We start from the raw sequence: 12,838 nt of genomic DNA on the forward strand, positions 1-12,838 counted from the left end.
GGACTGGGCCTCCGGAATCAGTAGTGTGACAAACACTCCTGGTGATACCTTTCCTCAGGCAAGTCCAGGCACAGCGCCGCTCACTGACTCTTCACTGAGCCAAGGCTTACTGGCTCCCGCTGTGACCCGCACTGTGGGGAGAGCACCCCGAGCAGGCCAGGCCCCAGCCTTAAGGAGCTGGCTGCCGGCAGGCTGAGCAGATCGTCCAGGCCCATGGTCTGCAACCCAGGCCTGCCCTCGGCCAGCTCCCTTCCTGCTGGGTGGGATGGCGTCCGCCCCACACAGGGCTGCAGCCTGCTGGGCCTCCTTCCACCGTCTAACGCTCCTCAGGGCTGAGCAGTGGTTCTTGGGAGCTGGAGGCGACCTGTGTGTGGCACATGGCGGTTCAGTAAACGCTAACCAACTGCTAATGTGCTGGTTGGCTAGAAAAGGACATGGGGGTGGGGGGAGCCTCCTGAGTGGAGGAAAGCAGTTCAAACCTGACGCGGGGCAGGGATTTACATTTCTTTAAAGGTACAATAATTCCAGCCGGGATCTGACTTAGCACCTGGAAAGGGAGGCCAGGCAAGGATCTCTCTCACTTGAGCTGATGAGGAAAGCAGAGCCCCCGAGAGCCAGGAGTGAGAGGTGCCAAGCGAAAACCCAGGTCTCCTGAGGGACCTGCCGGGGCAGACAGCGGCTGCCGACCTGGACGTCACCTTTCTCCTGAGGGTCCTCAGTGATGTGAGCCTGTGAAGGGGAGAGCCCGAAGCCACCACAGGCACTGAGGGGGCCGGGATCACCCGGCAGCTGGGCTCGGCTCCAGCTTCAGCGGAAACACGTTCCTTTCTCCGGTGGAGAAGTCCGGTCTTCATGCTGGTGGCCCTGCCCTCTGTCTTCCCCAGGGGAGCACTTACATATTGGAAGCAGAACCCTGTGGGCCTTGGTCTGGAGCTCACCTTCTTTGTTCCAGCAACCCTGAGGACCCAGTAGTCCACCCCAGGCTGACCCTCCACATGGGCCCCGCCAGATAAGGCCAGGGGTGCTCCCAGAGTCCACCTGGACAGCGACTGGGAAGGCTGCTGGGCCGGGCTGGGCTGACCATCACAGGCCCCTGTGGTCCACACACCCTCTGGTGAACCGGCTCCACCGCCATTCCCTACCTGCTCCTGGCTGAGCCAGACATAACGTCTGGAGGCTGGAGGGACCGGAAAGGGCAGGGATCCCAGGTGAATGGAGCACCGAAGCCACAATGCTGACCTGGGAGTTTGCAGGCCGCAATCTGCTCTGTCTGGGAAATAACACCTAGAGCGCCAGGGTGCCCAGACCCTGCAAACTAGATGGTCCATGGACCTTTGGGCTCCTCCCTACCAGGCCCAGGCCCCGCCCTCCCGAGTAGGGGATCTCTCTGGGGGACACCCCCCAGGGTGTGTGTGTGTGGGGGGGGGGGGGAGAAGGGCGTGTATAAGATCTTAAAGCTTCCCCCAGGGAGGTAGGGCGGGGCTGGGCGGCTAGGCAGACCCAGGATATAAGGAGGGCCAGGCTCCGCTCCCCGGCCCGGCCAGCCCACCACCATGCACGCCCCCGGGCTCCCCTCCCTCCTGCTGCACGTCTGGAGGGCGCTGCTCCTGGCCGGCGCCGCCTCGGGGGCCGCGGTGCCCCTCCACGCGCGGGGGCAGCCCTCGTCGCCGTCCCCTCTGGCCTACATGCTGAGCCTGTACCGCGACCCGCCGCAGGCGGACATCATCCGCAGCCTGCAGGCGCAAGGTAGGCCGCCCGCCTCCCGGGAGGAGAGCGGGGTGGAGCCAAGGGTGCCGCGGGTGGGGACTCCCCGAGTCGTGGGTCTGGGGGTGTCTCGACGACGTGGGGCTGGGGAGCAGGGCTGGCGGGTGGCGGGATTGTGGCGCTCGGGGCGGGTCCCGCACAGAGACCGCTGGGTCCCGATTCTTGGTTTATGTGGGTCCCGGGTCTTGGTTTATGTGAGTCCCTGATCTTGGTTTGTGTGGGTCCCGGATCTTAGTTTCTGTGGGTCCAGCGCGGCACCCTAAGTGGGAGCCCGATGGCGCCACTTCCGTCTGTTTTGCGCCCGGGTTTGCGCACCTGTCGCAGGGGAGTGGATATTGCCCTGACCAGGGCGGGGTGAGACAAGGCTGGATAACAAAGCACCAAACCCCGCTGAGCACAAAACCAGGAATAGCCATCAATGGGCCTTCGTTTTGCTGCAATGATTTTGTCCAACGTTTTTCGTTTGGAGAGCGAGGCTGATGGGTACCGGTGCGGCGTTGCGAGTCTCCGGATGGAGGCAGGGTCTCCAAAACGTAGCCTCCGGCATTAGGACCCAGAGATGTGGGGGTAGAGGTGGGACCCCCCAAGTCGAGAAGCGAGGCCGGTTTGGGTACTCCAGGCCAGGCTGGGAGGTGTCCGTATCCCCGGTACCACAGGTTCAGAGCGTAGATTTGGAGGGGATAGGGGGAGGGGGAGGGAGGGCGGTGATGGCCGTGGTGACCTGGGGGCTTCTCCCTCCAGGAGCATTCGGGGTGCACTGGGACTGCGGGGAAGGGGGGCAGGTGGGTGTTGAACACAGGGAGCCCTTCCCTCGGCGTCCCTTCCCGCGGGGTCCCCTCTTCCCGCGCAATCCACATCCTGGCGCCCGGGGTGTGCGGGGACTCCCGCCGCCCCGCGCCACCCGCCGCCGGCCCTCCCGCCGCCGGCCGGGGCTAGACGGCCCTCCCGGGACCGCGGCGAAATCCACATCCGACAATCTGATCTGCCCGGCCCCCCGCTGGCCTCCTGCGGTCCCGGGCCTGCCCAGTCTCGGGTCAGACAGCTGGTGACCCTCTCCGGGAGGGTCATCTGGGGACCAGCCAGACGAGGGACACCCGGGGGGCAGGACAATTTGAAAGGTACCGAGTGCTCGGCCCCTCCGCCCGGACACTGCGGGGTTTGGGGGTGGGGGGGTGGGTCGCACTTTTCAGGTCCCCTTTTCCCGAAGTTGGGGAGTTTGTTAGACTGGGAGGAGTCAGGAGAACTGAGTCTTTGCCCCTCAAACCCCGCCTCCCGTTTCCCCAGGTGGCCCCGGCACTTGACTTGATTTCTCCAGTTTCCTCTTTTGCAAAGCGGGGAGCTGGCTTTCTTTCCGCCTCATTTGTGTGTGTGTGGTGAAATATACATAACAAAAATGGGCCATTTTGCCCGCTTTTAAGTGCACAGTGGCATTAAGTACATGCCCATCGCTGTGAATCGCTTCATTTTTTAAAGCTGTGAGAACCGCCTGGCTGGAGGGAGCCTGAGGAGGAGGGATTGCCCTAACCCCCTTTTTCTTTCCTGGGTTTGTTTGTCAGCTGCACCAGGAGGGCTGACATGGGTGTGGGTTGGAGTCTTCTTACCAAATAGGCTTTACATCCGTGTGTCCCTGGTTTAAAGGAGCCCGTGTTTATAAAACACTTGGCATGGGGCAGCCCAAATCGCTTTTATTACATAAGCGGGAGATATAGTTTTGTGGGGGTTTTTTCTGAGAAAAGCTTTCTTACCTTTTTTCTTTACATTTTATTTGCTTATTTGTTTATTGTTAATTGCCCCCCCCCCCCCCCAGGATATTTTCCTCCTGGCTTTTAGAGAGAGTGGAGCACCAATGTGAGAGAAACACATCGATTGGTTACTCCACATGCGCCCCAACCAGGGCCGGGATCGAGCCTGCAACCGAGTTGCATGCCCTCGGCTGCCATCAAACCCTTCAGTGCACAGGCCGCACTCTATCCACTGAGCCAAACGGGCCAGGGCACATTCTTAGCTTTCATCAGGCATCCACGACCCCCCAAAGAGTGGACACCCCTATTGTAAGATGAACCTTCCAGCACTGTGTCCCAGGGAGCCCTTGGCCGGCGGTGGGGTTGAGGAGTCTCAAGGTCCTCCTGCAGGAAGGAGTCATTTCCCGCCCTCCCTCCGTACACTCCGCCCATCCCGGTGACAGAGGACCTCTCCGCCTTCCTTTTAACTGTGGGCCTGGGCAAAGGCGGTTGCTGACAGCCAGTGTCTGTCTATATTGCACTTGGGTGGCTGCGCTAGATAAAGACTTGACATTAACTCAGTATTCACAACATCCCAGTGGATACTGTCACCACTTCCCTTTTACAAAGAGGGGAAACTGAAGCCCAGAGAAGGCCTCAAATAATAACAACCTGCCCAATGTTAAACAGCAAATGGCAGGATTTGAACCATCACTGGAGAAATCAGGGCCCCTGCTCCTAACCTCTGAGCTGGAATGCCTTCCCATTTGTAGATACTTGAGGTGATAGTTAACTCCTGGTGCTGGTGGCCTGGAGTTGCTACATGCCCCGCCTGGTCCCCAGGTGGCCAGGCGGTGCCCCAATGGGCAGCGGGTAATGCCAGCCTCCTCCCCACACCTCTGAGGAGAGTTGCTAGTCAAGGGCCGGTTATTGCCCCCTGCGGGTGCTAACGAGGAGGGAAGTGGGAATAAAGTGAAACGGAGCCACCAGGGTGGGCTGGGAAAGCTGCCTGAGGGTGAGCTTTGGAATTGTCCCTTCTAATGCAGGCTGGATTTCTCAGAGAAATTCACTTACTGTCTGACCCAACATACTCTGTGAGACAATAAAATAAATAGAATAAACTGTTGCCCTAGCTCAGGGGTCGGCAAACTGCGGCTCGAGAGCCACATGCGGCTCTTTGGCCCCTTGGGTGTGGCTCTTCCACAAAATACCATGGCCTGAGCGAGTCTATTTTGAAGAAGTGGCGTTAGAAGAAGTTTAACTTTAAAAAATCTGGCTTTCAAAAGAAATTTCAATTGTTGTACTGTTGATATTTGGCTCTGTTGACTAATGAGTTTGCCAACCATTGCCCTAGCTGGTTTGGCTCAGTGGATAGAGTATTGGCCTGTGGACTAAAGGGTCGCTGGTTCAGTTCTGGTCAAGGGCACATACCTGAGTTTTGGGCCAATCCCCAGTTGGGGGCATGCAGGAAGCAGCTGATTAATGATTCTCTCTCATCATTGATGTTTCTAGCTCTCTCTCCCTCTCTGAAGTCAATAAAAATATACAAATAAATAAATAAATAAATAAATAAAATGTTATGTGGTCTGCCCAGAAGGACCTCAATCAGATCATCACTACCTCCTGGATCTATGCGCAAAAGGGTTTTTATTTCTAAGAATAACCCTTGTCTTTTATTTAGCAATAAACCCTCAAATGTCTGGATTTTCCTGGGTCTGTTAATGCAGAGGTGGGTAAGGCATTCCTATTGCAAAGAAGAAACTGGGCTGAAAAAAGTTAAAAGTCACTTTTCGGGACCTGAACATTTATAAACCCATGCCATCCGAGACTTCAGACCAAATTAGTTCAGGACTAAAATAAATGGAATGTGCTTCCCGTTCCTTTTCATCCGCTTGGGGCTTAGTGTCGTGGGTGGGTGGGTGGGTGGGATAGGGCTGCCTGTGCTGGCGTGTCTGCCCTGGGCCTATGGGTGAACTGGGGCAGGAGAGAGGGAGCGCCCTGCAGGTAGAGAGGAGAAACCGCCAGGTGGAAAGCGCAAGGTCAGCGCAAAGTCAAGCTTAGCATGCCTGAGAAGCCTATTTGTAAGGTGGCCAACACTTCCTGAAGTTTCTGCCTCCATCTTGAGAAACTGGCCAGGAAGAGGGCAGCCAGTCCTTGGTTTCTCTTGCCTGTGCCTCCCCAAGAGCTCTGAGCCTTTCCGTGATCTGCACACCCACCGCATGGAGCCTGTGAGACAGGCCGCCCTTCCCAGAGAGAAAATGAGGCCTGGCGAGTGAATTGCTCCAGGGTCATTGGGTGAGTTGGAAGCCCAGGGTTTAGGTCAGAAAGCTCAGGGTTTAGATCTAAAGCTCAGCCTTAGGTTGTGTGTGTGTGTGTGTGTGTGTGTGTGTGTGCGCGCGCGCGCGCGCGCGCGAGAGAGAGAGAGAGAGAGAGAGAGAGAGAGAGAGAGAGAGAGAGAATAGGGGAATGGAAACTAACTCGTCCAATTTTTACCATTTGTTCTCTAGCTTTGGAGTGCCTTGAGGGGGAGTGGCAGAATAATGAGTTTGGAGTTTGGAGTTTGGGCTTTTCAGTTAGGCAAACCCAAGTTTATTCTTGGCTCTGCCACTTTCCTAGAATGACACCTTGGGCAGGCAATTTAACTTCTTCGGGTCTCAATTTTCCTCGTCTCTAAAACGGGTTCAATCACATGCCCATCTCCCGGGGTCAAGGTGAGGATTAAGAGAAGTGATTCGTCTGAGGTGAGAGCTTAGACATGAGCTACGGTGGTTACGCTGACGGAGACTGAGGGAGGTCCCCACTCACGCCGCCTCCTTCCTGTTTCTCCCCACTCAGATGTGGAGGTGGATGGGCAGAACTGGACCTTTGCTTTTGACTTCTCCTTCCTGAGCCAAAAGGAGGACCTGGAGTGGGCTGAGCTCCGGCTGCAGCTGGCCAGCCCCCTGGATCTTTCCCCGGGCGTCCCACTCTCCATCGAGATCTTCCACCAGCCGAAGCTGGAGGCGGATCGGGACCCAGCCGGCTGCCCTGAGCGTCTTCGGATGGAACTGTTCACTGTTTCTCTGTCCCAGGTTACCTTTTCCTCTGGCAGCATGGTCCTGGAGGTGACCAGGCCGCTCTCCAAGTGGCTGAAGCACCCTGGGAAGCTGGGGGAGCAGAAGCCCAATTTGGCCAGAGGATGCTGGCCGCGGCCTCCCACACCACCTGTCGCCAACGTGCTCCTCCTGCTCTACTCCAACCTCCCTCCCGAGCAGAGGAGGCTGGGTGGCGCCACCTTGCTGTGGGAAGCTGAGAGCTCCTGGCGGGCCCAGGAGGGACAGCTCTTCCAGGAAAAGGGCAGGAGGCACCCGAGACATCACTTGCCGGACAGAAGCCAACTGTGTCGGAGGGTCAAGTTCCAGGTGGACTTCAACCTGATCGGCTGGGGCGCCTGGATCATCTACCCCAAGCAGTACAATGCCTATCGCTGCGAGGGCGAGTGCCCTAACCCTGTGGGCGAGGAGTTCCACCCCACCAACCATGCATACATCCAGGTGTGACGCCAGGGCCTGGCGGGAGGAGGGCGGGCAATCTGTGGGGAAGTGGCTGGACCGCCAGATCCGGGGCACAAGGCTCTAACTCTGCTATTAAATGGCTGTCTTCATTCACCCCTGCACAGTTATGCAAGCACCTACCGTGTGCTAGGTCTAAGGATATGGAGAGGACCAACCTCAGCATCCTCAGAAAGCCTACATGGAAGGGGTCACGCCCCCTGGCGTAGTCTTGTACACATCGCTTTCCTAGGTCCTTTCCCTTGTCTTTCATAAAATTAGGGGTGGAGGGTACACACTAGAGGGTTTCAACTCCTCCCCAACCCTGACATTCTAGGAAAGGAAGTTCGGCATCTGGGGTTTGGGGATAAGAGAGGCCTGGCTTTGATTCCTACTTATTAGCTGTGTAATGTTGATCAAGTTGCTTCCTCTGTCTAAGTCTCATGTAAAATGGGGATATTTTATAGGGTGTTATAGTGTTAAATGAGATGATATGTATACTGCCTGTATAGTAGTTGATAGATGTTCTGTTATCATGACTAGAACTCTGTGATTCACTGATGAAATGGGGGCCACATTGGTGGGGCCATGATTGAGATAATAATATCCCACCCAGTATATATATATATATATATATATATATATATATATATATATATATATATATATTAAGGTATTATATGTGTACATATCTTTCCATTGCCCCCCTGCTCCATGCCCATACATGCCCTACCCGCCCCCCCCCCCCCCAGAGTTTTTCCTCCATTGGTTTTGCTTATATGCATGCATACAAGTCCTTCGGTTGATCTCTAATCTCCCCCAGCCACTGTAGTTTTGCTGCCTAAAATAGGAATTGGTACCCATCTTGCAGAAGTTAGATAAGGTCATAGACTACCTACCAACAGTGTCATGAATCAGCCCAAGTTCTAGAAGGTGTTGGAGGGAGTGGCAAGAGAATGAGCTGGAGAGAGTAGAGAACAGAGGCTATTCTTGGCTGGGTGGCTCAACTGGTTGGAGCGTGGCCCCATACACCAAAAGGCTGTGGGTTCAATTTCCGGTTCCATCCTCCATCAGGGCCACTTCACCTCTCTCTATACATCAAGTGAGGATTTTAAAAAAGAATAGAGGCTAATATAACGACCCTGACATTTAGGTAGCCCTGCCCTGCTCTCACAGGCCATAGCGTGTTTCTATTTACTCCAAGAAGCCTAGACTGAGCATCTCTTGCCCTAGAGCAGCGGTCGCCAACCTTTTGGACCTCAAACCACCGGTTGGCAACTGCTGCTCCAAAGGTTTCCTTAAAACAGCGGTCGCCAACCTTTCGGACCTCACGGACCACCCGTGGTCCACAGACCACCGGTTGGCAACCGCTGCCCTAGAGGGCATCCTCCATGCCAACCCTCAGGCAGGGTTCAGAGCGCTGGGGAGCATGTGAGCTGAGCTCGTGCAAGGGAGGTACTGGTGGGGGCCAGCCCAGAGGACCTATCTCTGGCAGAGGCCCTCACAAACCTCTCTCAGGCCCCACTTCACTCCACCAACCCACCTGCAGCGAGGCCAGAGGGAGCCACAGAGATCCAGGGAGTCTCAGGTGCCAACTCTGACCTGAGAGGATGTTGCTGGGCCACAGGGCCAGGGCCCGTTCCAGAATGCCAGGGGGCAGTTACCTTTCCTCCCATGGACTCTGCTTGCCCTTCTCCGGGCAGCACAGCAAGTCCCACAAGAATTTCCACATGACTCTCTTCTGCCTCATGTTCTTGGAACTACGCCAGGAGTTTCTTGGAATATTTTATAAACTGGTATTCACTCTAGACTATAATAATAGGAGAGCATATAAGTTAACTACTGTTCTACCCAGATACAGCTTTTAGAATCTACTCTTTGAAAGATGCTTTAAAAAAGCAGAAGCGATTTTATTTTTTTTTTTAATATATTTTATTGATTTTTTACAGAGAGGAAGGGAGAGAGATAGAGAGCTAGAAACGTCGATGAGAGAGAAACATCGACCAGCTGCCTCCTGCACACCCCCCACCGGGGATGTGCCAGAAACCAATGTACATGCCCTTGACTGGAATCGAACCTGGGACCTTTCAGTCCGCAGACCGACGCTCTACCACTGAGCCAAACCGGTTTCGGTGCAGAAGCGATTTTAGAAGTTAGCGTGGATGAGGTATTGGCATGCCAATTCCTCTACGAAAAACAATTTTCTTCTGTTTTTTGCACCCAGTCACTGATCTAGACTCTCGGTATCTTTTTCACACTTCACCCAGAAATGGCCTTTTCTGACCTGAGTGTCAAATTAACCCCTCTCCTCCCCTTTCAGAGTCTGCTGAAGCGGTACCAGCCCCACCGCGTCCCTTCCACCTGCTGTGCCCCCGTGAAGACCAGGCCGTTGAGCATGCTGTATGTGGACAACGGCAGAGTCCTTCTGGAGCATCATAAAGACATGATTGTGGAAGAATGTGGGTGCCTCTGAGGTCCTGGCGGGGCGCTGGATTTGCCCGTTCCCCCGAAGGCTGGGGGGCTCCTGGAAGACACGACCATCTGATCCAACGCGAAGAAGTAAAGGGAAGGCTGCCCTGTCCACCAGGCATGAGGAGGCGGCTGTCCACGCTGCAAACGTAGGCCCTCGAGTCCGGCTACACAGAGGCCATCAGGAGCGAGAGGGGGAGCCTGGGAGGCAGCCTTGCTGGGTTTTCTCTTTGCTGGACAGACAGTGGCGAGCGGAAGCACTAATGAAGAGACCTGACCTGCCTTTTTAAACCTGTGCCCTCCCGGAAATTGTATGCAAACGTTGGGGCAGCATATATGCATTTTTGAGGTGGGGACAAGGTTGTCTGTACCTTTTATGTATTCTTGAAAGTGGTCTCTGCCACCTCCACCCCCAAGATGAAGCATCCCTGAGTTAAATTTAAAAAAGTCCGTTGGCTCCGGTTGCCTCAGGCTGGGCGAGGGGCCCACATCTTTCTGGCTGGCCAGTAGCAATCTGTTGGCCTCGTCCAGGCTTCCTGAAGTGGATCTCTGCTAAGGAGCTGTACAGTCATAAAGCCACTGCAGAGTCCTTCTAGGCCCGTTGGTGTCTTTGGAGGGAGAGGCAGGACTCGTCCCAGAGAGCTGGCCACTTTGGACTACAGCAGCTGGGGCCCTCAGACCCCCTCCACCTCACACCCCCCCCCCCGCCCCCCAAAGTCTATTAAAGCTGGTGACAGTTCACCTCTGTCTCTCAATGCGTGCTATTGATGAGGCCCTGAACTTCCTGTCCATAGGGGTGAACGCCCTGCAGATTTGGGTTATGATCACAGCTCAGCCGCTGAGAAGCTGTGTGGCCCTTGTCCCTCACGTGAGTAATTCACTACTCAGCCTCATCCTGACAGGAAAGCAGGTGGATCCTAAATGCATTCCTGTGAAATGTCCGTTGGGAGGCTCAGAAGAGCCACGAGCTGTAAGTTAGGCTTTATCCCATCTCCCTACAAAGCCTGCTAAGCCAGGCCCTGCCATCCCGTTATCTGTCCTTTATCAGCTTTTGCTGCCCAGGGTTCTAAGATTGCCTTAATTCCAGGTTTCTCACAGCAGCACAGCGAAAGGAGCATAGCTTTCTTGTAGGGAGCTCCCCCACCAAACACAGGTCTTTTCGCCTTCTGGATGAAAAGACCCCAAAGGCAGCAATTCTGCATTTCTCTTATCAGCACTGCCAAAATGGGGGAAATAAATTTTTATATATATTTGTTATTCCTCAACCTGGGACATGTTTCCATTGTTTTTTTTTTAGAGAAGGAGGGGGAGAGACAGAGGGAAACATCAATGCGAGAGACACATCTATCGGTTCCCTCCGTTATGCACCTTGGGATGGGATCCAGCCTACAACGGAGGTACGTGCCCTTGAACGGGAATTGAACCCACAGCCCTTCAGTCCGAGAGCGGATGTTCTACCCACTGAGCCGAACCGGCTAGGATGAGCTATATATTTCTTTGTTTGGCAGGGCAAGGGGCCCTTTTGTTGGGAGTGTGAGTGCACCTGCCTCACCAAGAAGCCATCTTTGGGAAATGATCCCAATCACGTGAGGACCCTTGCTGAGTTCAGACATGCAGCCTTGGTTGAGTCAAGGTAGTAATCCTGGTTCAGGCAGGGTTGGCTAGACCAGAGCCAGGCCTGTGCCTGAGAAACCTCAATGCCCTGACTCAGCGGCTCATTTCCTGGAGTGGGAACAGACCTGCCCTGCCCACAATTCCGACACAATGGGATTCTGCATCTGATTCCTGGAAGGGCCTTGTGAGGTCAGTTTTTGTCCCATTCTCTTTCCTAAATGAGACCCCAGAGAGACCTAGTGGCCTGACCACACAGTTAGGAGTGGCAGGACCCAGACCCGAGCTTTGGTCTCGAGCCCCCGGGGGCACTGTCCTTAATAGCAGAGGTCTTTGCCGCCCTAGCTTTGGAACCAGAACTCTCCTTCCACTACCAAACTGAACTTCTTGGGGGAGATAATCCCATCCCAGGACTTGAGAGCATCTTTACTAAGTAGGTGCCCAGTAGTTCTATGGTGGGGGCCAAGAGAGCAGGTCACACTATTTTGTGGCTATGGCATGTGGGAGAGTCTCCTTAGCAGCTCTAACTCAGAGACCAAACTTCACTGAGGACAAGGCATTGCCTCATGGTAAGCAGAAGATGCAGGCACAAACGAGTGGAGCTACCTTCTTCTGACCCCTGCTGAAAACTCGGTTTGGTGTCAGCAGCAGGGATATCCCGCTGTCTTGCCAGAGGTATTTAGGGCCAAGCCTAGCTACACAGCTCCATGGTCGACCCTGTGTGCTGGTGAACACTTTGTAAGTTGGAGGACATACTACCTCTTGATAACGGAGTCCTGTCCTAACCTGGGGGGCAGGAAGGGGCTTTTATAGAACAGAGGTACCTTACCTCGCTCTCCAGGCAAAGGCCTACTTCTGTTTCTAGAGCAGTGCCAATTCAGTAGGTGAGTGGGGAAAATCAGGTGCACTGTTCTCCTTGGCTGGGGAAGTGGGCAGGCCCGCCAGTAAGGGTGGAGAAAGGACAGAGAGAAGCAGAAACACAGACCTGCTTCGCATAGCACCATAGTCAGGAGTTCATCTCCGTCTTCTAAAGCCTTTTATTAGCAGCAAAACCCTTACCCCTATACCCAGAGTTGCCTTTGAGGTTCATATCCTACTTGCCTTTGGGGTAGAGTCAGGTATGTATGAGAGTACCTTCACCATTATTTGGCCCTTAAAGAGTCTTCAGGCCTGGCCCTTCCCAAATTTGCTTACTCGGGAGCCGACTGAGCTCTGGTGCCACGCCAACTGAGCTGTGCTCCAGTGCTTTACTGACCTCGATGTACAAGGCACTGGGCTAGTGCTTCCTTTCCCACCTTACTTGAGCCTCACAACCACCTAGGAAAGATGACCGGAACCCTACATTAGAGAAGGAAGCCAGGGCCGAGACTCCCTATTGGCAGGAATGCGGCTACTATGCAGCAGAGCTGGAATCTGGCCTCTGGCTCCACAGCCTGAGCGAACCCTCTAACCTTTCGGGCCTCACGGACCACCAGCTGATCTAGGCTGTTCTGACGGGAACACACCTCAAGTCATTTTATCCTGCGGACTTGACTGCATCTGAAGCATGAGAGGATACTTGTTCTCAATACTAATGTGTGAGCCTCACTGGATTAATAATAGCAAGGAATCCAATGCTATGCAGCACAGCCTGGTCTATTTTAAGACATCAGATATGATGGATTCCTAACACGTGCTGAGGCAGAGGCAGCCCTCTTGAGCAGAGCTGTTTGGGCTTCCTCAAGGTTGGCACCTAGTTTCCTT

General features: G+C 54.6%; 2 protein-coding genes across 2 annotated transcripts in view; both read left to right on the top strand.

Moving 5' to 3' along the window:
* Nucleotides 1-291: 291 nt before the first annotated feature.
* The window catches only part of SAR1A (secretion associated Ras related GTPase 1A), a 197,743-nt gene continuing 185,196 nt past the window's right edge, over nt 292-12,838 (top strand). The window contains exon 1 of the mRNA XM_084903717.1: nt 292-304. The gene's annotated coding sequence lies outside the window, so the exon portion shown is untranslated. The remainder of the gene's footprint in view (nt 305-12,838) is intronic.
* NODAL (nodal growth differentiation factor) lies at nt 1,554-9,742 on the top strand (the record flags this gene model as incomplete). Its single annotated transcript, XM_084903713.1, has 3 exons — nt 1,554-1,746; nt 6,321-7,018; nt 9,336-9,742. 3 exons carry the CDS (start codon nt 1,554-1,556, stop codon nt 9,486-9,488), a joined length of 1,044 nt encoding a protein of 347 aa, XP_084759839.1. The 3' UTR covers nt 9,489-9,742.

The sequence above is a fragment of the Pipistrellus hanaki genome (assembly GCF_964339955.1).
Source record: "Pipistrellus hanaki genome assembly, chromosome: 14".
NCBI lineage: Eukaryota > Metazoa > Chordata > Mammalia > Chiroptera > Vespertilionidae > Pipistrellus > Pipistrellus hanaki.